The 24,112-nt window shown below is 42.1% G+C and overlaps 1 protein-coding gene across 6 annotated transcripts in view; it reads right to left on the bottom strand.

The window, feature by feature from the left end:
• Positions 1–24,112, bottom strand: part of usp43a (ubiquitin specific peptidase 43a) — a 142,834-nt gene that overhangs the window by 84,711 nt on the left and 34,011 nt on the right. For all 6 annotated transcript variants that reach the window (XR_001479425.2, XR_001479424.2, XR_001479426.2 and 3 more), the window contains exon 3: positions 5,794–5,897. Coding sequence is in view for 1 of the 6 variants with exons in the window: in XM_015356133.2 (XP_015211619.2) it covers positions 5,794–5,897 (104 nt within the window). In the remaining 5 variants the exon portion in view is untranslated. The remainder of the gene's footprint in view (positions 1–5,793; positions 5,898–24,112) is intronic.

Raw genomic sequence — 24,112 nt, 5'->3', positions numbered from 1 at the left:
AACGTCAACCGGGTCAAACAGGGCGCATGACCTCCTCTCTTTTGGTAACCTGTCTTATGTTTGTGATTATGTTCTTCTCCCCACGACATTCAAACTCTTTAAACACCTTTTCTTTTTATAAGGAAAAAAAATAAACCACACGGGCTGCTTTATAAGCCATCCGAATGCCCTCAAAAGAAGCAAGCGCTTGCACTGGTCAGGACACCCGCTATCCCGAGCACGCTGGCCCAGTTTGAATCCAGCGGCCTTTCCACAGCTCACTTGTCTGCTCGTATGCGATGCAGAATCTTGTTGTCAGGGCCCCAGCGCTGAGGCAGTAATGAGGCTGTGAAGCTGTGACACTGACACTCCACTGTTTGTGAACCGACACCCCCCCATAGCACAGCTGAGGAGCTGCTCATCAGTTTCTACTCCCTGTTCTGAAGAGACAGCCCGAGCAGGAGGTGCCCCTCGAGTCTCTTCCAACTCTGAGAAAGAAGGCGGCTCTGAAAACGCACAAGATTAATCACAGAGCAAAGAGAGAGATGCCACAAACTGAGATTTTGTTGCATCAATGATTCTTCCATTGAGAAGCGATACTCAGTGCATGCATCTGCAAATCTGTATTCAGTGTGTAGCCAAATGCCATAAGGTACTGTTAAAAACAGCAAAAAGAAAGAGAAAATGTGCGTGGGCTTGCAAACTTGTTTCTGTTAATAAGGATTTGCAATTCGGCAACAGTAGTTAAATGATTACTCTCAAAGAGCAAACAAGACAGGACTGGCAATTTTGCTCTTCTGAAGAAGCTGTTAAAACTCACTGCACATCTGTCACACTCAAGCTTTCCCCTGTAGTCAATCAAAAGTACTTTAATATTCATGCATGTATACTCCAGTATCTTTTTTTAATGAAGCTATTATCCCAGCTGACTCAAAGAACACACAAAATACACACATGATATGTGATAGATCCCATTTGTGGATCAAAAAAATAAATAAAAACAAAGAAATATTCCATGGTCAATTAAAAAATCTCATCCCTCTTTGCTAAATTTCTTTTACTGCCAGTCTAACCCTGCAGTTAAAGCGAGATCCCAAACACTCTAATTATATTGTGAGTTATTAGTCAAGTAAACAAGCAGGGCAAACACGAAAGAGGCTGATGCATTTTGCTGATTTCTAGGATCATCCCAGGATACATCCGTCAGTGGTTCTGCATCACTGTAATTCCTAAATGTGTGACAGAATTTGGGAGGATAAACACAGCCTACCAACCTGAGCCTATTCAGAGAGACTCATCCAGAGCTTTATGTCTTGTTACAACCTCCCACCTCCCCTCAGCTGCACTAAGACATAGCAGAACTTCTCAGCAGCTGGGTAGCAATTAGAGAAGGTTTGTGCCTGTTTAGACAGCTCAGCTGTATGAGAAAACTAGCAGAAAATTACAAGGAAACCTAAAAGTTTGACTGAGTCTAGTAATTAGCATGCAGTTCTTCCACACAAATCATTTCAGAAGTCCACAGCAGGCTGTATGATTTTCTTCTGAGAAATTCTAAGGTATAATTAGAAGCATTTCAGTGACTTCATAACACGGTTACAGGCAGATTAACCATAAAGTTACTCTACACCTGCAGTTCATGACAGCTCGCAGTTGATAATGCAGATGTTAAGGGGATTAACATGATGATGGAGTAAACTCCGCTTTTGGTTTTCAGAAAGTCATTTTAATTCCTAAACAAATAACGTAATGTTATCTCACCAGATGAATTAAGAGGGAAATTTAGGGAGGCCAAACTGTACAAGCCCAGAGTGGAATTTAGGCAAGACACTGGAGTTAACACCTTCTCTCCCCTACCTTCTGAACTATTTCAATTATAACAAGCAGAATGCATATACCAGTTAATGTTCCAACTATAAAAAAGTACTGTACTGCAACAAAGATGACTGGAATCCCCACACAATAATTAGCAGCCCCTTTCTACGGTAGTTTTGCATTACTTGTGATAGTCTTTTTTTAGCTAAAGAATACCACTTCTTCTGGCTTCTGGAGAAAGACTGTAAGCACTGTGCAACTTCAGTGTGCCTTTCTCTGCAGGTACGGCAACATAATACATCCTTTTTGAACTAGAACTAGAAGATTTTGGACATGTAGAATGTTAAGTCGTTCATCACTTGCTCACCTAGCACCTTCACAGGACAAAGTTCCTTGAATCCGTGAGCCACTAGGACTATAGAACGAAGGAACCTGAGAAGACTGAGGGGACCAGATCCAAGCATTCGAAATAGAACATGCACGAGAAGACACAGGTGGAAACACCTTGGAAGTGTATTGGAAGCAAACCAGGAACATGAATCACCTCTCTATGCAACGGGCTGTGGGAGTGTGGAACAAGCTGCTCAGTCATGTTGTATCTCTGGCTTATTCCAAGAAATGGCAGGATGAGATCCTGTGATGAATTAACTACCAAATGAGCTAAATGGGCCAAATAGCTGCCTCCCCTTTGTAGCCTTTCTTATGTTCTTATAGCGTAATCAACTCCACTTCACATTAGGGCATATTATTGATGCTATTGACGTTCCTGCTTTGTAATTATTGGAGTGAGAAATAATTAGGCTACTGGCTGCCAGGCAGTGCCTGTCCCTGAAGACTGAGCACTTTTAAAACAGGAAACAGGGCCGCCTCCATTACAGCGTCTCTGGATATTATTTCCTCTTCCAATCAATGGGGACAGGGGCTTTAACTGGCTATAATAAGATGTGCAAACTCAGCCAGTCCATGGCCATAATAAATGGTTATGCGAAGCACCAGACTGGACCAATTGTGTGTTTGGGAATTTTACTGCAGAACAGGCAGAACTCAGAAAATAAGGGATCTTTATTTGATGAATCCAGGCTTCCAAACTATTTAAAATTACTGTACAATAACAGCACCAACAACAGCCAAGAAATCAGAGTGGGCTAGAGAGTGAAGATGGTTCTCTTTATTTATCTGAATGACAACCTGTTGCTAATTAAGAATGAAATAAAACCAAGAAAAAAAGAGTGTCATCTTTAATAGATATGGTAGTTCAGGTGGGTTGCTGCGTCAGATATGCCAGTAATTTATCATGAAACCACTGGAGGATGGGCCTTCTTATTGTTGCTATAATTAATTTCCCTCAGTAATCAAATATGCCTTTCATGGGTTAGTGTTCATCTGACCCGAGTGACGTTAAAGTGATTATTAACCAGGGCACTGCGACCTTCAGCACATGGTGCCAAGTGCTTCTGCCAGAAACCCTCCTCATAGCTGCTCCTCCCTGGAACTCACAGCCCAGAATCAATGAAGGAACTTCAGGTAGGAGGCGACAGCTAATGATAGCTCTATTATCATTGTTCGGAGCTTTCAAGAAGAATTGATTTAAAAATACCGGATCAGTGGCAGGGCTACTGAGCAACATGCTGATTTTAAAGATGAATAGTTGCACAGTTCATGGATTTTTGGATTGCGCTACTGAGTTTGGTTTGCAGTTCATTCCCCCTATGCTTTAAAAAAAACCTTCACAAATAAAAAATAAAATGAAACCTAATTTAATGCATATAAAGTCTAATATAGTTTCGACCCATTTAAAGATACATTTCTTTGTGCAAATGAAGCCACCTCAATAAGCACAAGAGCCATTTTTGTTTGTGTCATTTTTTACCCTTCAGTTTAATTGTCTGAAGTTGTCAGAATTTTGGATGACCTTCCCAGGCTACATTGGAAAGCTGTTTTGTTAAACTATTCTGTGATTTAGAATCAGCATTTCTTTGCTCAAATTAACAAATATCGGCCTAAATCTGCTGGAGTTTCTCAGGCAAGGAAAAACAGTCTTTCAAATCTCACTAAAAGCTGCCAGTTTAGACAGATTCGCAAACAGGAATGACAATCTTTCACTCCTATGCTGTCAATAATGGAGAAAGCCCTGAAAGTGTCCAACAGTATCATCACATTTTAACTGCTGATTAAAAGGACAGTGTTAAACAGAGGATCAGTATCAATTGTATTGCTTAAAAAAAGTATTTGCAGCAAACTTTCTGCTGTCTCAAACAAAAACCAAAGTACAGTCCACAGACCTGGTGCCAAGCCGATACCGATTTAATTACATTGGAAATAGTAAGTTGAATCGTATTCCAGTGCGCACACCCTCTGAAATACAGTGAGTGTCAACAGGGTTAGACTACTGCTCAGATGTTAACTACTGTTGGCTGTTGAGTACCTTCTTTGTTTTTGTGCAGCACTCGCTTTGCACCCCCATCCTCACTCAGCATAACATATTGAAACTTTATTGTCATTTTATGCACTTATTTTAATGTACTTGGAAGTTATCAAAGTACTTACACTTAAAGCAAACGTTTGTAGGCACTGTAAGTCACCCTGCATGAGGGAATAGTCAGTATTCAAATTATGATAACATTGGGCAGCTTTTCAGCATGTTATTGTGGACTTTTATTTTATGATGATTTGTTTTAAATAATTGCAACTTTATAATCCATGAAATTTAACTATAGAATCTATAAAACCTAGCTGTATGCAAACCCTAACCCTTGGCAGTACACGAGTACAGTCTTTGATGACTGATTAAGACAGAAAAGAGCATTCGGGGAACACTACTGGGAGAAAGAACCTGTCACAAATAAAAGGGCAAGCACATTTTTGTTTTTCTTTGTGACGAGAACCGCAAATCCCTGAATGAGCCTCCTTTGTGCAGGACTGGACCTCTGGGAGTCCCATCTTTAGAGAGATTAGGCCGCCTGAAAAATCAGACTGCTGAGTGGTCCTCAGAGGAGGTAAGGCCTATTGTTGAGCCCGTTAAGGATTATAATGAGGTTCGAGAATTACATGCTTCATCATAGAAATAGTGCCATTGTGTTTCTAAATGAAGATGGCATTTCATAGTGCCAGATCTCTAAAGAGGACATTCTTTCACAGTCTATCGTGGGATCACAGGCTTAAAGTCAGGGTGAGGGTGGGCAGCTTTTGTGTTGAGATAGTCATCCATCCCTTATCAGAAAGCAGCTCTGGGGAGGTGAGGGTCATCACCACCCTGAACCTGGAAGCACAAGGCCGTAAACAAGACAACACCCTGAAAGCTAAGGAACGGGTGATCCATGCTGAAAAGAAAAGAGACACAACATTTCAGCTGTGGAGCCTTCTTCAGGTGACTCACCTTCTTCACCTGAGGAAGGTTCCACAGCCGAAACTTTGTGTCTCTTTTCAGCATGGAATAATCCTTTACCTGTTCCTTTGCAGCTACAGTACCTACCTGAACTTCTTCAAACCTGAAAGCTACACTATTCCAATGTAGGGAAAGCCCACCAAATACAGAGACTCCAATTATCTTAGCCAGCATATCTTTGCAATATAGTGGACAACCAGAGCATTCATAAAACACCCACAGAGGTACAGGATAAAAACATATACTCCACACAGACGTCTCCTAAGTCAAGACTTGAACCCAGGACTCACGTGCTGAGCATTAACCACCACACAGCCATGCCAGCCTGTATATATACTGTATGGTCTGGCTGGCCATGGCCTTCCCCAGGATACACAGTGTTGCAAAGCATGACAGAAAGCGTTCTGGAGTGTCCAGTGTCCAGGACTTCAGCTGAGCTAGCTGTGTTTGTGTCGTGTCTTTTTGATACTTCTGTAAAACACAGGGGTTTGAACGGGAAGGAAACACGTCAAGGCACAAGATAAGCACGCCACCCTGTAATTGCAAATTGAATGTAAAATACCGGACATTAACGGCAGTGACCTGTAAGCCAATGCGCTAGTGCTCCTGGCTCTTACCTGTACTGTGCCTGGAAGTGCTCCTGTACAAAGCTGTGCCGCCCGCCGGCCTGCTGTGAACCCGCAGAGCCCATGGCTGGGCTCTCATCTGCTTCAGCCGGGCCCTGAAAAGACAAACAGAGACAGCGTCAGGCCCTGGTCGCTGGATCTCACTCCTCCCAGTGTGGCGGTCAAATGAAAGAAGTAGGTCAAATGAAAGAGTGTTGAGGTGACACAAACCTTAAACAAATGCACTAGATCATGGGCTTCCAATCCTGCTCCATGACAGCCAGTGTGTCAACAGGATTTCTAGGTCCCTTGAAAACAGCATTGCCTGCAGAGCTAGGAGAGTCTGCTAAACTGGCCAGATTCATTTGATCAAGTGCTGTATTAGGTCAGTGATAGCTGAGATGAAACACGAACATGCAGACACACCGGCCCCAGACTTTCTCACACTAGATGACGCTCTCTTGCAATTTTGCAAAGACATCAAGTTACCATGTGACAAAACCGATTTTGCTGCCTTGGAAGTTCACGTCTAGAACAAGTGCTATAATGGGACAGGTATTGTACCCCAGTATTATTCAAACTGCTGTGAAGCACCGGTCCAATGGAAGTCTTCAAGCTCAGCAATAGAACAAAATCCGAAGTACCAAGTAGAATTGTTAATGAAGTGCAGTTCAGAGCCAACATAATAGATACTGTATGTCTCTACACAGAGAGCTCACCCGGATGTCTGGAATAAACTTCCCAGCCAAGTTGTGGTATCCCAAGAAATTTCTTGTTGAGATCTTCCACTGAATTAGCTACTAATATAAATAAACTAAGGAGGCTCCAGGTATCTGAGCACATAAAAACCCACAAGATCAACACCATACCATGCTTTAAATAAGAAGGCTTTATTGCAGTTTTAGTGTCTCTTATACTCAGAGACTCCAGATTAGCCCCCTACTCAGTACTTACTAAACTCAAGAGCATCCTTCCCTCAGTGCTTCCTCAATCCCATTCCTTTATTTAGACCACACATACAGTAACTAATGAACACCCATCTGACAATGTGGAAATGTGAACTGATAATAACCCCCTAAAAACACCCATTGAGCCAATTTACAATCGTCAGAAGCCTTTGTCGTCTCTAGTGGGAGGTTCTCAGCCTTTACAGTCCCTTCAAAGACTGGCTGGCCACAATCACAACTAAACATGATGTAACTTTATGTTAAGGAGATCTGAAAAATCACAATGTTTGTAACCTACAATGCAGAATTTCCAAACACGAATAAGACGGACTAATTTGTCCCTCTGAATCAAATTCTGCCCCATGGATGCTGGATTAATTTTGCATGTTCTAAATTAATAAATTAATTAATCATTTATCATAAAGAAATTCCAATTCACCATCTTCACTAAGTTTACTGCTAATTCTCTTGCTAATGTACTCTTGAGAATGTTTGAGAAGCATATCAAAGCAAATAGAGAATTATAACTATAGACCCATTTCATTAATTAACACTGATTACTAATAAAAGTCACTGCAGTTTTAATGTAGGTGGCATTTTTGTCATTCCTTTCCAATAAGAGAAAACTGAATTAAAATATTTAAAACAAAAGAGAACAAAGAACATTTTATGCAGTAAGAAACAAAGAAAAAGAGCTTCAGATGACTGATAGACTTTTCAAAATTGGCCCCAGAACAGCACAAGCCTCCTGGACATTTGTAAAGTTTGATGAAAGACATCTGTTTTCCTTACAAAAATTGAACAGGATGACGTGTGAGGTGTAAGAGACTAATTTCTATTCCAGTTGCAAATCCACTGTAATTTGAATTCGTTTTCAACAGAAAAAGGTTATATATGCCATAGCATGGAGGTAGGTCTCTGAACGCTTATGCAAAGGAAGTGGGTTAAAATCCAGTGTGGTGCACAGCTGTTGAACTCTTGAGTGAAGTCCTTCACTAGGGTTGCTCCACTAAAATTCCCATCCTGTACAAATGGGTACAAAGGCAAGTTTCTTTGGATAAACACAAGTCAATCTTGATAAATTCTAGCAACCTGATGGTTGAAAATAATAAAAACATGTTCACCTCTTATATCAATTGTACCAGTTTGGAACAGCCACTTAGTATCTGACAATCTGACTTAGTATCCGAAGAGCTTTAGTGTCAAGCAGATGACAGACACAACCCTTGCTGATAACACAGTCCCGCAGGTATAAATGGGGTCACTGATGTGCCAACTGAAACTCATCCAGTCACCCCCCCCTCCAGTTTGGTCTCTAAACAGTTCTCAAGCACACGGGACTCTTGAAAGACTCAGGCTTCAGTGGCACAGCCTGGATTTGAAGCAGCAGTTTCTAAGCAATGGTTCGCATGTGATTTTGGGATAATGTGATAGACTTCTGCACTGAAAATACAGTATAGGAGATTTCAAAGCTGTTTCCTAAACTACCGAACACCTTGAAATATCTAAACTCTCTCTGCACTGAATGAAAATAAATATGAATATGTCTAATTAAGGACAGTAACAAACCAATTAAAGAATCATTAAAATCCTGGGAACCCAGGACCAAGAACTAAGGAAATCATGCCCTTTATATATCAGTTCTTTAAAAGTACTACAGCAGTGTACAGTGGAGTACGTTTTTAAAAACCACTAGTTATAAGCACATCATTATGCATCTCTCCAGAGTCAAATGAACACATTTCCTTCACTTTTCAATAACGCTCTGAACTCCTGACCTTGGAAATGGATCAAAGCAAGGGAAATGCTGGCAACAAACAGCAGAACAGACTAGGGAAACATAGCTAAATCTAAACGAGGCTGTCTAAAACACTACAGCACAACATTTATAAAGGAGTTCTCAAATTAATTACCAGAGACAAAAAAAAACATTTTCACAATGTGCTTCGCCCTATCGACAGTGCAACTTCTCTGCATTTATCTGTGCCTCTCTATGTGTTTCCAGCAGAGCAGCAGAGCAAATTTCATCTTCGACAATAATAATTTTTCATTATCTATTGCCTAGTGATTGCAGCACTTTCACCGCACCTTTTTAGGTTAATTATCTGCACTGACAATTCTGTCAGGGAGGACAGAAACTGGGACTTTGACAGTGGATGACATTAAAGATGACTGTGATTAAACTTACTGAGCAACTACAGTACAGTATTTGCAAGGGGGGTGAAACTTTTTGGATGTCGTTCCTGTTGGATTAACTTGATCACCTTTCTTCACCCCACACTGCAGAGGCAGAATGGGAAGCAAATGGATCCCAATACCAATAATCCATAAACCAGTCTGGAAGTGAGATGGAAATCAGTGGGAGCAAAAGATAGAAGGAAAAGGACAAACAGATGACTGAAACACAAAAGTATAAAAAAAACAGCACAATACACTTACCAGTGACTTTGCTAGCACTGATGTTAAGTCACCATTTGGGAAGCTTTGTAGGCATTACCTAATGCCTACACTGTCATACCTTAACACAGAGTTATTCTTCTGGAAATAATCAAACCTCCAAACAAGGTGATGGCACCACCGGGCTTGCTGGTATTGATTACAGATGTGTAATATATGCTGCAGAGTGAGAGAAATGAAACATCTCACAGTTTTGAGAAAAAGGTTTGTAAGGGCAGAATGTTGAGTTGATCTTTCACATTATAAATAAATAACCTGCCACTCCTCTTTGGTCATGAGAAGATGTTTATACGTTAGCCATCTATCCAATCCGGCTTTGTGTGTGCTGACAAACCTCTGAAAGATTTGCTTAACCACTTTATGAGAATCTCAAAACCCGAGGCCCTAGAACAAGAAGGACTGAATAGAATTTCTAGATCCATATTTTGCCAGCCGACTGGCATGGTGCGCTCGTTTCTGTATTGGGATGCAGATTCTTCAGTGACTGACGATGATGACTGATGTCAGAAGACCTTGTTTTCAAATGAAAAAAGAATGCCTTTGGAGAAGTGAGTAAATGATATGAGACTACCACAAGTCAATCCTGTCTCTGCATTGCGAAACATCACAATAAAATGATACAGTACTTCCTTAAGTAATAATTTTCTTTACTTATCTGCTCTGTTCTTCTGAGTCAGTTTTTGTTTCACATTTCCTTTAAGTTTTTCACCTCTTGGAGCGCACCACTTGTTTTTCTCTTGTGCAATACTTACTGTAACATGCACGGCTGATTGATGTCTCTACATGATAAATTCATAAAGTTTAAGAAAAACAAACTAGTCTTGCATATCTGCAGACCTCTTCTCAGTCCAAGCACATCACGGCTCTGCTTTGAGCAATGCTTTCCCAATGGCAAACAGGCTTACATGAAATATTACTTTCCAAATCAGTAAGCCTTTGTCCCTGGTGTACTTCAGTACCACAGCAAAGCAGAGGACAATACCAACCATACATTTTTAAATTAGACAGCCACTTACAATCACTAACTGCTAATCAAGATAAAAAGTACAACAGAAGCAAGCACACAAGATAACTAAGCTACAATGCTCTCCTTCAGTGTGCGGCCTTACTGACAAACACAGGCCTCTCTACACATTTATAACATGCAAGGGCAATATGGTAAGCATGTGCTTAGTAATTAGGGATTATGAGCTCTTAAAAGTTTTTAAGTGCAATCTCAAGAAAGTCCCTGATGAGCTTTTTATACTAGGTTTGGAATCATCAGAGAGCCTAATATTCCTGTTCATGCACACATTCATCTAAACACAACTACAGGTGGGGTGCCCCCTGATGGAATCCGGGGTGTATCCTGCCTCGCACCCATTGTTTGCTGGGTTAGGCTCCGGCTCACCATGACCCAGGATTGGAAAAACATGGATGTTTTTTTGCATAACTCATCGGCAAGTGTCATCAAATGAATGAGCTTTAAACCACATTAATAAAGAATCTAGCCCAAGACTGTATCCTGGCTTTTTTTGAGATGTGATTAAATCAACTGATGGCAAGTCATCACTGTTAGATACTGGGTCAACAGTCAAATTAATACCCCATGAAGATATTTTGAGAAATAAATGAAATTGCACCCAGTCTAAAGTAAAGGCAGTGTAAATGGTTCTTTAAAAATCATTGTTTTGGATATGGTAATAAACCCCTATTGTGCTTCAGCTGTCATCATAAGGCTTTTCATAAATTCACCTTTGTTACACTCTGAGCAAGTAATTTAGGATGCAGATAAGAGAAATGTGCCCAGCCTGGCTCTTCTTTTCAAACAGACAGGTAAGCCAACCCTTACAAAGTTTACAGTCCTATTAAAATCCCTAACACTCAGGCTGGTATAGCTGAATTTCTCCATAAATATACGTCACACAGAGGCACAGACGGGCTGTTATCAGTGCAAGACAGAATATTTCAGTCTATGAAGAGAGAAAAGGCTTGTCTTTTCTTTAGGGAGATCCTACTGTACTTTCTATAGCTCTATAGCAACACTTCAGCAAGCAGACATTCTTTATCAGTGTAAGGATTTTTAAATATATATTTTTGGAATAGGCAGCATAGGAATCTAGAATGAGTGCTTGGAAATGAAATAAATGCACTCATTTCTACCTGGGACTCAGTTAAGTGTTTCCATTTACTGAAAGCTAAAATATTTTTATTTTTTAATGTTCTTTCTCCTTGAAGCTGGAAATTTCTTGGTCTGTCTGAAGTGAAAACATAAAGGTCTGACTAAAAGATTTGTCCTTTTCATCTTCGGTCGTGTTTAATCCATTTTCCTTAAACCCACTCATACCATTATTTTCTCAAGGGAGAAAAGCCCCTATTTAAATCAGAAAACATCTTAATTGTATGGTAGAAGCTGCGAACCGGTTCCAGGACTTTCAATTTTTCATCTCGATGCCTTTATAGCTTCTTTTATTTTCCAAGGGAAAATGTTTCCTGTGGCAAATGAAAGAGAAGTTGCAGTGCTTGTGCTGGACATGAATACTCAAAATAAGATATCATTTGGTAAAGAGCAGGAACGGTGAGTTGGAGTTGAGCGCCTTTTAGTTACTCAAAATTGTTCCCATGGTGGTAACTGCAGCAAGATCGCTTCTTGTGTTATTAAAAAAAAAAGGAGCTCTGTGGTTTTCATTTTCTGAGAAAAGATGCCTCTATTCTGTCTCAGTTTGCCCAACCTCAAGAGCTAACCCACTTCACCGCAGTACAGAGCAGCTCGGCGCCTTTCACAGGACAACACTCCAGTGGAGACGCACAAAGGGCTGGCTGTTCCACACCTCCCTGGAGCTTGTCCCTGGAGTTCACCGCCTTTCTGCGTCTCCCACAGGAGCCCGGCCTCTAATCTTCTGAACCCTGTCCTGGTGGCACAGGCAATCAAAGGCAAACGGCAGCCGTGAAAAGGGAGGAAGAAGGAGGGGGGTGGGGGGGTTCAAATATTTTGAGGCCCCTCTTTTCAGAATTAATTCAGGATTTGGAACACTGCCTCCACCCCCGCCCCCCCATCTCTCTTCTGCCCCCCGTGAAAGAAGGAAGAAGAAAACTGAGGCATTAACGCATTCCAGAGTTATCTTTTTGAAATGAGGAGGATTAAAGACAAGACCTTCACTTTGGGAGGAGACAATCTTATCGCTTGGCCAAATTCCTGAGCCACAGAAGGCGGGCTTTCTTTCATCTTCAGTGCAGCACCAGAATATCCAACATCACACACAGGCCCAAAAACACACACGCTAGACAAACAGATGAATGATGAAGATAAAGAAGAAAAGCCTGGTGAGGGTTTGTTCTGTCAAAGAGCAATACTGGGGAGCGTCTGGGACAATTCACGATCCTTTGCAGAAAAGCCCCGGGTCTCATCTTCTCGGCCTGCTGCGTGGCTTGACCACAGCTGGAAAGGCCTCTTTACAAATTGAGGGGTCACTGGACAAGGTGATGTTCCAAACCTTATGACACATTTTGTCAATAAAGATATTCAACTTAGTGGCGGACTTTCAGTTTAAAACAAAACAAATTCCAAACAAGCTTTGGTGACTTTTTCAAAGCTTTGTTACAGAGGTGAGTGAAAGATGTAAAGCTCTTGTTAAGTGCTCAAGTGTTAATGTTTTATGTACAGTAAAGTGTTAAGTGTTTTACTTTAATTTTTGAACACTGTTTTAAAAGCAGGTATTTAATGGCTACCTGGTATTAAGGAACACCTGGAATATTTATGAACTTCACTTTATTCTCAGAAGAACTGAGCATCTTTGGAATTTACTGGAGCAATGTGCGAGAGACATAAATGCAGCTCAAATCCAGGATTTGAACCTTGAACCCCTGACCCTCCAATCCACAGCTGAGAGCTCTATCTGCCTCCCTTCCTGCTAGACCTGACACATGGGAGTGTGTCAGCACATACAGTGGGCACATGGGTGAAAGAGGTATGTATATACTGTATGTGTGTTGTTACTCTTCTAAAGGACTGAAATCAGCAAACACACCAATGCCAGGCTATATTCTATTCAGATAGTGCCTAAACACCAAACTCTGCAGGCTACTTAAGAAAACAAAATGCAATTTCTCCTGTGATTAGCAGATGGTAGGATCATGCTTTGATAAAATTCCCAGGGACATCACATGCAAAAGCAGAACAGACACCCACAGGGCAGGTTTAAACTGACTGAATAAAGTCTTACAGGAGAATTCAAACATTGTCGTCTAAATTCTCTGCTGATGTTAAATCCCAGAAATCTGCACCTCATACATGATCGCTCAGCTGGCACTGAGGCATAAAGGTCAACACCTAAAGCAATAAAAAAAATAAAGAGCAAAAGAAAAGGAAGGCAAATATAGACATCCTTTTATCTCAGCTGTGGCATTGGTGTTTCCAAGCAAGAGAGAGAGTGAGAAGGCGAAGGAAAGACAGAATGAAAAGAAAAAAACGAGCTTTTTCAGTCTTTGAAAAAGAAATTGAGAAACACACCGAAGCCACAACTGCCTGTTATCTGATGGGTTTTCTTTAGCTGCTTATTACAATTCCATGTAAAATAAACACTTGTTTTCCTCTCGCAACACATGAGACGTTGCTGCAGCAAAATTAAAAAATACAGCCTTGCTGAACAAGAGTGGCAGCATTATAAACACTTTGATGTGAAAACAGCAGTTCAGATACATGACAGCAAACAGTATATTACCAGAGACTGCTCATGCTACCCAATGACTTGGTTTTGTCCCATTTCTTTTTTAACAGCAATTTATTGATGAGAATAAAATAAACGAATAAGATGTGATTGTGTTGCATTCAATCCCAAAAGCAACTGTGCACCGAGTGTAAGCAAGAAGAACATTTGGCCTAAACAAGCCCGGAAAAATTTAGAAGATAAGAGTGGGTGGAGGATGCAGGTTATTTTTCAGGGAAAAATCCATAAGCTGCGATAAATGTTGGAAAAGCAAGTTCGTCCAGGGCTAATAAAAGAATGAAGCTTGTGCACTGATGCACCCTTGATTCCAAAATCTTACACCGCTGTTGATTTAGAGCCAGTTCAGGATTTGAGACATGGAAGCTTTTTATACCCCAAAGGAGAGCCCTGTCAGAGGTAAGTCTCACTTCCTTTCGTTCCAGTTAAAAGTAGTTCTGCAAAAGACCAAGTGACAGTAAGTTACGAGGAGAATCATTTTGCAACAGCTGAAGAACCAGGCAGAGTACAGGCAGTGCTCCTGGTAGCTTCTCTCGTTTCAGGAAAAATAAGAAGGTGTAAAGAGTAAAGTTCTAAGAAAGTAACAAGCTTTATCAAGTGAAAACCAGGCCCACAGCCATTGTTAGGACACTCAGAGCAGTTGGGTTTTTATCTCACGGATCAATAATAAATGCTGGACTGCATACAAAAAATGTTAGTTTAACGGTCACAGCATAATTTCCTAACTCTATAGGACCTGCCAGGCTTTAAAAATGTGGTAGCACTGCTTGGACTCTCATTTAATTGCCTTTCAGGAGACCAAGAACTCACCCAAGCTGACAGGTCTCTGTTTACAATTAATCATATTGCATATTATGATATGCACCTATTTCATCATCTTAAAAATAAACCACAAACAAGGTCTTGCTATAGATGTGTGTTTTGTAACATTGTCTTGAAAGTTATTATTTCATATGCCTCTCTGAATACTACTGCATGCATTTTACTTTTCAGAACTCCTGGTAGCTAATCTAGACTGCTTTCTGGTTCTGATGCTGTAAACTGGAAGAATTTTGTATGATCAATTTGACATGTGATCAGATTCTCGGTGCCTGTGCACATAAATGCAAAGGAGGAAGCAGGAAAGGTTTAAATTTTTTGTCCATTTCATAGTTAGTCCTTTTGTGATGCTTTTCAAACAAGATCTCTCTGAAAACCGGGCCAAAAAGCACTTTTTTGGACAGCATATCTAAGAAAAGATTGGCTGCTGAACATACTGTTTGCTCAGCTTTTCAACTCAGTGCTATTTTTGTAACAGAGCAAAATAAACAGAGTACTTGATAGTTCTATTTCTTTTTAAATTTTTAGTTCCAATAGTCTCAATAAAGGCTTTCGTGACAGAAACAGATTTCAGCAACAATAATACATGAATGGTAATATCTACATTATGCTAAGCCCCACTATTGTCACACTGTGCCTAACTCAAATTCCCCTGTCCTAACAAAAACACATTTAGGTTCTCTCCTGCACTGAGAAAATTAAAACTTGCATCTAATGCCTTGACACCCTTGGTGGCCCAATTGATTTTCAGGATTAAGATAAATAGGAGAGATTTATAACTATTAGTTGCTGTAAAACTGCCACTACAAGGGACAAATACTGTAAATTGCAATTTATTTTCTGTTTTCATCAACTCCATCCCACTGGCCCATTCTTTTCAAAATAGAAGTACTGTACAGTATACAGTAAACCTGAGTCTGAGCTGTCACAGGAATGCAGGAGGAGATGATGGACATCAACCCAAACAGGCACATCGAAAGAGTTATTTAATGTGCACTCTGTTACTGTACGTACAGTATATCTGCTAAATCATTCAGAGATGCTACAACAAAAACATCTGAATCCTTTATGTCCTGAAGTTTTGTTTAAGTGTAAAACAGTTAAGTTTGTTTTTGACAGAAAAATAACAAACAAGTTTTCAATGTTGCACAGCGATTTACAGCAGGACTCAGAAGTCCCAACAGGCTTCTCTAGACCTCTGTGAATGTAACCATGTGGAATATTCTGATGTTATGAGGTTGTCAGATGATTGATTGTTTTATATAAGGTGCACATATTGTTTTATTAGATAAGTAAAATTATAATTTTTATACACTTTGTCCAAGGATGATGAGTAAGAGTAATTCATTCACACAAAGGAAACTTTTGCACAGTGTGCACCTTGAATATGGCTAAGATTCCATTACTTAAGTGGTGCACAATTCCCATCTGGATCTCTGGAAGACGAACCCTGGTCAGTATCCACTTCAATTCTGAAATCTAACGTCTTTTGACACGACTGCAGTTCTGCCAGGCCAGAAGCCCAGATTCAGAGTTCATGGTCTTCGTCCACAGAAGGGACTTTCAAGTCCTGACAGGCCATAATGATTACAAGAATGAAATGGGTAAATTTTTTCATTCAGTGCACAACAAAAAAAGAATAACTGCAAGCCTCATGTTTTGCCAAGTGCACGTACTCACAGTTTCTTCAGGCAGATGGTTTACACACATGCCTCCTGTTATGAGGAAACTGGGCGCTCCAGCAGGTAGGGAATCTGTTCTTATAGGGCAGAAGTACGGAACAGTGCTGCCTTTATGAGAGGGGCACTCTCAATGCTACTTCTCTATTTCTGATCAATAAAGCTGTCATGCAGCCCTTGGAAATGGAATTGAACTAATTAACACCCAGCTGGGCTTCTAATGACCATATCATACTTGATCGAACCCTTTGAAATGTTTATCTGGTTACAAAAATTAGGATTCTTTGAAGAACAATGTACAAGTATGAACTCCTTCATTCATGTCTGCATTGGAACTCACATGGAACAGCACTGTAAAGCACAGAGAAGCCATGGAGGAGTGTGGAAATGTGTTGTTAACCATGAGAAAAGCCACAGGAAGCCACATCAAAGTCAATGCCTGGTATAGCCAAACTATTAAACCACCTTTCAGATTTATCCCAGTCAACGGCAACAAGAGGACATGTCCCAAGACAGGATTGACCAAACCAAGCCATTAAGAGGACAGTCAGAAATCCCAAGGGAAGAATACACTCCTGTTTGATTTTCCGTCTTACTGCCCTCAAGCATGCTTGTGAGGTGAAGAGTCCAGGTGGGTTTTGTGGACGTGTGGGCTTGCAGGGAATGGTTGTTTGCACACACACCGCCCATCTCGTCAGGGTTGGAGCTGTTTCTGGAGCGCATATATGGGGCAGACACTTGCAAATGGAAGAGCTGTAAATAATTGAAAAGGGATGTACAGACAGAGATGAACCTAAGCTGCTAGCACTATATAAAACAGCTAAAAGTAGAGCAGAAGCCGGAGGGATACCTTAACTCTTTCGTTCTATAAAGACAGAAACCCCAGTGTCCGTGTACTCACACATATACTGTAGCACAGTATCCCTTGTGAAGGAGCACTGTGGCAAACCTGCACAGAATTGTCACCTGTCCCCTTTGATTCGCTGTGCTTGTACCAGACCTTTGTCGGCTCTCTCACCTCTTCCGCTCACACTTTCTCAGCAGCAGCCCCGCGCCCGCGGTCCAGAACCAACCTCAAGGCTTTCTAAAAATAATTACTCAAAGCCACGCAAGAGGGCCCGGACGGCGCACTCTCTGCTGATCGCCTGCTTGTAGCGTGATGTTGCCATCTGCCAGGTAACGGCCTTAAGAAAATGGGCTCACGAGTTGTGCGACAGAGACCGCCTGTAGGGTGAGGTGCATGAAACCAGGCAGGCAGAGGTGCCGAGCGCACTGGACTCGCAACCGGAAGACTGTGGGTTCAAATCCCACTGCCTTAGCGTAGTAAAGCACCCAGCTATATAAACCTTTCCAGATGGGAGTACCTCTCACTTAATCCTGTTGACTTTTTGTGGGGCTTTTATTTCAACAACTCCCCAGAACACAATCTTTCCAGAATAGTGTGCAGAATCCTCAATTCAACTGGCCCACCTTGGAGTCCATTATGTCCCATATCCCTGACACAGGTACTATAGCAATTTCAGGAAACTAAGAATGAATTCCTTTGTTCCAATTTGCTGTTGAGCGGGTATCAGTTTAGTGAGTGCTATTACAAATGCAACCCCAGACCAGCATGACGGATAAAGGCTGGCCTCCTGTGGTGCACTGAATCTACAATGGCTCTGAAGACCCTGCTTCCTCTAACCTCCCAGAGGCCACCAGGATGGGTTTCATTGGCTCACCTGAATTGAGGAATAATAAGCAGCTGAATTAAGACAGTTGTACTTACAGGAGGTCGATCGCAGATAAGTCCAGATATTGGCAATTAAAAAAAAAAACTTTCAAGGACAAGAAATGGAGGCTTGAGAAGAGATTGTGTAAAGCCTGGCTTTGCAAGACCAGGAAATATAATTATCTACAAAAGGCTCTTAGTTGAAGTGGGGGGAAAGAGGATAAGGTTATAAGCAAATCGGGGAACGGTTCAGAAAATTAGTGTACATACAGCATAGTAAGTACAACTTACACAAACCCTTCAAGCAGGGTAGGATCATCTGAACTGGAGAGTGTTACACACGGGAACAGAGTGGGTCACATAGGAGCTGGGAACTGGACTGTTTCAAACTCTCCTACAGAGTTGTGGAGAGCTCCAGCTTTCGGTACAACCTACTGTAAGCATAAAAAGTAAAGAGGCACTGTCAGTGAGGGCTTCGTCATTGGAGCAGGGGCTGAGCCCCGCAGCGGAGCCAGTCTGGGCAGCCTCATTAGAGGACTGGGAAAGGGATTCCCCCAGTGCTGGGGCACAGTGAGCAGAGTGCCACTGTCCTGGGATGGACTTCAGCTGCGCAGGGCACTCTTGACTTGCCATACAAGAGCAGCTCTCATTTATAAAGCAACAATAAATCGAAACTATGATTACAGCATTCTTCGACTTACGAGTATTTGAGCAATAGCATACAGTACTTCCCCATTGAGCAAGTCAACTGCAGCTGTCTTAACAAATGCTCTACGTTGAAGAAAGATGTGAAGACGGGGGTTTGAATTTAATCTTTTCTGTAGGGGGTTTAGACTTCCAAGTCACAAGCAGGGGTTTATGGCAGGAAAGGGGGTTAACTGATAAGGATTGCAGATGCCAGCTAGGAACCCCCCTGGGTGTAATGTTAAACTGACCATTTGCCCAGAACATCGTAAACTGGCCAAATACCATGAACCCCCCTCTTTACCATCATACCGAGTGACGTCAGAAACGGAGAAGAAAACACTATATAACCCAAAAGTTTGTAACAGTACGTTGAACAATACTTCGGTTTTGTTGTTTCTTGCGGGAAACAAGACTTCGGCTTTATTGTTCCTTGCATGCAATAAACTCATCTGTTTCACTTCATCTCGGGATCAAGAACCTTATTTCTTCTGTTACAACAAATTTGGCGTAGTCGGCGGATGCTCCAGAAGGCGCAGAACTTCCCATCGGCAGGAGAGACGGTCAGCGCGCACATAACTAAGAGGTAAGGACTCCTCTTTTATTTAAAAGTCCCGACTCTCTCTGACCGATTGGGAAATCTCTGCTCCCTGCGAGAATCGCCCGAGATGACGGAGTAAACGTGAGTTTCTGAATTCCTCTGGCCCGGGGAAGGCACCGGTGTATGTAATGGGTTGTTTGCTGTAAGCCCAGAATTTGGTCTGGCAGGGGTTCCGCGGTATTGTGTACAGGCGTTCGAAGCTGGTGTATGCCTTAATTGCGCGTGGAGTTTTGAACGGGTTTTGGACCCTTACCGTGAAGTCAGGACTGGTGTGGGTCTTAATTGCACCCGGAGTTCTGAGGCTCTGAACCGGTGTGGGCCTTAATTGCGCCCGGGGTTCTAGAGCAGAGTGGTGCATTAAATGCACGTAGTTCAGGACTGGTGTGGGTCTTAGTTGCACCCGGAGTTCTGAAGGTCAGAACTGGTGTGGGTCTTAATTGCACCCGGAGTTCTGTGGCTCGGGATCGGTGTGGGCCTTAATTGCGCCCGGGGTTCTGGAGCTGAGTGGTGCATTAAATGCACGTATAATCCAGGATTGGTGTGGGCTTTAATTACGCCCGGGGTCCTGAGATTAGCTACGCCTTGATCGTGCACAGATTGGCGTGGCGTGGTTTTTTTTTTTGTTTTAAAGGAAGCAGGAGTGGAGGAGATATATGTATGTATGTTTTTGGTGTTTTCCTTGTTTGTGAAATACATATACACACGCACGACACTAACATAAACACACCTCATAATAAAAGAGCAAAGCATTAAGTAGCAGGATTTAAAGGACGTTGAGACCCGAGAATCGCCCTGATTGAGCTCAGTGCGTAAGTCCACCCCGGGGCAAAAGCAGCGATGCTGGCGTTCTGGGGATGGTGAATTACTGATCAAGAAAGGGGGTTTTCGACGTCTCGTTTCTTACCTGTGAACAGTGCGGTGTAAATCCTCTCTAAAGTCTCTGAGAGGTATTTAGATCCGGAGGTAACAGACGCCGTTAGCTGAATGAGTGCAGGAATGCACAGGTTTTTCAAGTGAAAACATCCCCCTACTGAATGAGCTGTTACCTCACACACGACAAAAGTAAATCTTAAAGAGACCGAACATGTGCGCTAACTGATGGTTTGAGAAAGTGGTGGAAGGGTCCGTTTAAATATCGGAAAAGTGTAAGTTGACGGAAAAGAAGGAGAAAAATATGGAAAAAGCTGAGCTTGTCAGAGGGAATTTGGGGCGAAGACGCCTGGAAAGAAAGCATATATGAGTATTGATTGGCAAAAGCACAAGCATGTAGCTCTCACCCTGGTGCACGGCCGGCACCAGTAGTGGCAGATACATGACGAAAAAGAAAGAAATTGGGATGTGACTTAAAAGTGTGTTTACGGGGAAAATAAAAACCCGGAAAAAAAATATACTTTACTCACTACGAAAGAGTATAGGAAAAAAAAGCTAAAAGAGGCAGTACAGGAGAGTGAGAAACGAATTAGGAATTAACTCCTGGTCACGCTGCACTGGTAAATGTGCTGCAGCCAGCGACTAAGTTATGTCCTGCTCTCCCACAGGGGAACAAACAGGCAGGAAACGAAAATAATTGGGATCAATTCCCTCAGTGGCCATATGGAGAAGGGGGGTCTGATTGGGATAACACTTGGTATGAGTGTGATAAAAACGGATCAGGGTCTCCCCTGTTAGAGGGAGGGCGCCCGCAGATCTGTACTCTCACTCGAAGTGGGAAAGGACTTGATGTAGCAGGGGCTGGCGCCGTTGATGACAGCGCCACTCTAACACTGTCTCGCACCCCGTCGAGGGGGGTCTGCAATCGCACCTACCTTCCCTGATTTCCCCCATACGATCAAATCCAAAACCGTAAGATATTGACCGGTGGGCTAAAGTACCGCACCCGAAATTAGAAATGCAGCGAACCTGGAGTGCGCTTCAGGAATTAAAAGGATTCATGTAAAAGTAAAACAAGAATACAGCACATTGTATTACGAAGAGAAAAATATATTCTCGATGTGTATGTGTGTTTTATGAATTTGTGTGCCGGCATGTATGTGTGTAACTGTGAGTTTTGGTCTACTAAATGACGGTGTGAGTGTGTTTAGCCAGCGGGACTGGCTAGAGACGTAACTAAAGAGACTTGACGAAAATCAACTTAAGGAGATTGGAAAATATAAGAGCGTATAAGTACAGTACAGGTGGACGTAAAAGTAGTTAAACAGTTTTTGTATTATTATAAATTATTATAAATTGTAATTTATACAATTAGTTGTAATAGTGGAAACAATTTGGTTTTATTCGAATGTCTCGAAACCAGACATGCTGAAACGCTGTAGGTTTAGAATCGAGACTGGGGAGAATAACGTCTTGTGAGAAAATCTGTTTACCTAACGATTAGATCCTGTAAATCCCTTGTAGCCTCCCTAAGTCTGTCCCAGTCCAGTGGATAAAAATGTACTGTTAATGGAGTGTTGGTTTCTCTGTTAGGGGATACTGGAGCACTACTGTCCTGCTTGTTTCACTCCTCTGTTCAACAGTGTACTATAGAGCAATGTATATGGGAAGATGGCAGGAGGCCACAGGAGTATTGGGACAGCAAGTTTTACTTGCCGAGTACCAGATTTTAATGGGTGGTTTGATCCCAGATCTATTGGGTTGAAATATTATGCATTACAAAGAATGACTATGCAGAACAGGGTATCACGTGGCTTCAACTGGCTGTGATCACTCAGTATGTTGATGGTATTCTGAGTGCTTCCCCTGACGAGGAAACCCACAAGTCTGAGTTGCTTCAGCTTTAGAGTGTCTAATAGAAGCAGTTATGATAAGGCCCTTTTGTGTCTAGCATTGTGGAATTTTAACAGGGCCTGGGTAATATGTTTTTTGCAGGGTGAGCACAACTCTTAACAGATCTGCTTAAGGGGGGAGTGCAGTACAAGGACAAGATTGCCTTGGTTCCTGCAGCAAAAGCCGCCTTTAATAATTTGAAACAAGTTCTCTTACAGGTGCTGAGACTGGGGTTTCCTCAGAGGGATCAACCATTCCTTTGTATTATTGCAAGTAGCTGACAGAGGCCACCCAAGGAGCCCGCGAGCAGGTCCTGGAGGCGTGGGGACCACCACCTGAAGGAGGGCACAACCTCATCCCAGGAGAGTGGGTGTGGATCAGGAAATTTCCTTCACAGGTTCTCCAGCCCAGATGGGATCCAGATCCTGTTGACAACCGAGTCTGCGGTTCGAGTGGAAGGAAAAGATCGCTGGATCCACGCGCCACACTGCCGACGAGCCTCATCCCCATTTACAGACTCAGAATGAAATCATTTCTGTCAATAATGATAATTGTTGCTGTAGAACTATGTTCCGCAGGGATTAATGATCATCTCTCCCACAAAGGAGAACATGGAATTAATTCCTTTTTAGGCCTCTCCTATCTGACAGCTAAGAAAACCAACCAAAGTGCCTGCTGGGTGTGTGCAGCATAACCCAAATATGTACAGGGAGGACTTCCTATGGGAGCCATTCCTTGGCGTCTCGAGGAAGTCATAGGCATGATCATTTGGAGGGATAATTTAGGAGATTTTAATATGACAAACTATGGGGGTTGCCATAACACGACTTTAACCTGCACAACATTACAGTATCTACAGGAGCGAGGCTTAGAGCCCACGAGTTTCACAGGCTCTTACGCTCCTAAATATAACAGAAGCCATACACCACCATACCTGACTCTAAATAAGGAACGTGAGGGAAACATATGTTTTCAGCACACTAATGGTCTGCACTTGGTTGGATGGAGTCGTTGCAACCTTACCATCGCTGCAAATATATCCACCTCTACCTTCCAAATTCCAGGATGGGATTGGCACACCCCACAATTCGGTATAAGTTTCTTATTTTCAGAGGCATGGGGAGCGCCAAACGGAACATATTTCATTTGTGGAAAACGAGCCTACCCATGGTTGCCAGCCCAGTGGTCTGGCTCATGTTATTTAGGATATGTGGTTCCTCATATCCGTGTTCAAACCCACACCCCCTTCGGACCTAACCACAGACCACAAAGAAAATTGGCTGATTGGGAATATTATTTAGGTATAATATTTCCACAAGCCGGCATGAACTTTCTGAGTCGAGAGTTAATTCAAATGGCTTCGACTTTAGAAGAATTAGCAAATTCTACCTCATCTAGTCTGAAGGCTGTTAATGATGAGATGGTAGCCCTCAGAACAGTGGCCATGCAGAACCGACTAGCTTTAGATTATGTACTGGCGGCCCAAGGAGGAACTTGTGCAGTAATTGGCACTGAATGCTGCACATATATCCCTGATAATTCTGAGCACATCTCAGATCTGGCCCAACACATTTACAATGAGGGACAGAAATATCAGGACTATTATACTGAAAATTGGGGAATTGGGTTTTGGGTAAAGTCTGTGTTTGGGGCCTGGGGTGGAACCTTTTTATAGTGTTTATCTGTAGGAGTAGTATTGTTTATATGTATAATTGTAATCATCACGTGCACAAAAACATGTATCACATCTTGCCATAACCGTGGAATGTACAATGTCATGGCAATACATACCTGTTCGCCAAGAAAGGAAAGATCTGCCCTGACATTGTATGTATAAAAATAGGCTACACTGACGTATGCCATATTTTATAAGGGGGGAATGAAGAAAGATGTGAAGACGGGGGTTTGAATTTAATCTTTTCTGTAGGGGGTTTAGACTTCCAAGTCACAAGCAGGGGTTTATGGCA

This window comes from Lepisosteus oculatus, chromosome 9 (assembly GCF_040954835.1).
Source record: "Lepisosteus oculatus isolate fLepOcu1 chromosome 9, fLepOcu1.hap2, whole genome shotgun sequence".
In the NCBI taxonomy this organism is placed as follows: domain Eukaryota; kingdom Metazoa; phylum Chordata; class Actinopteri; order Semionotiformes; family Lepisosteidae; genus Lepisosteus; species Lepisosteus oculatus.
The sequence above is the reverse complement of the archived record's forward strand: the minus strand, read 5'-3'. Positions and strand labels throughout refer to the sequence as shown.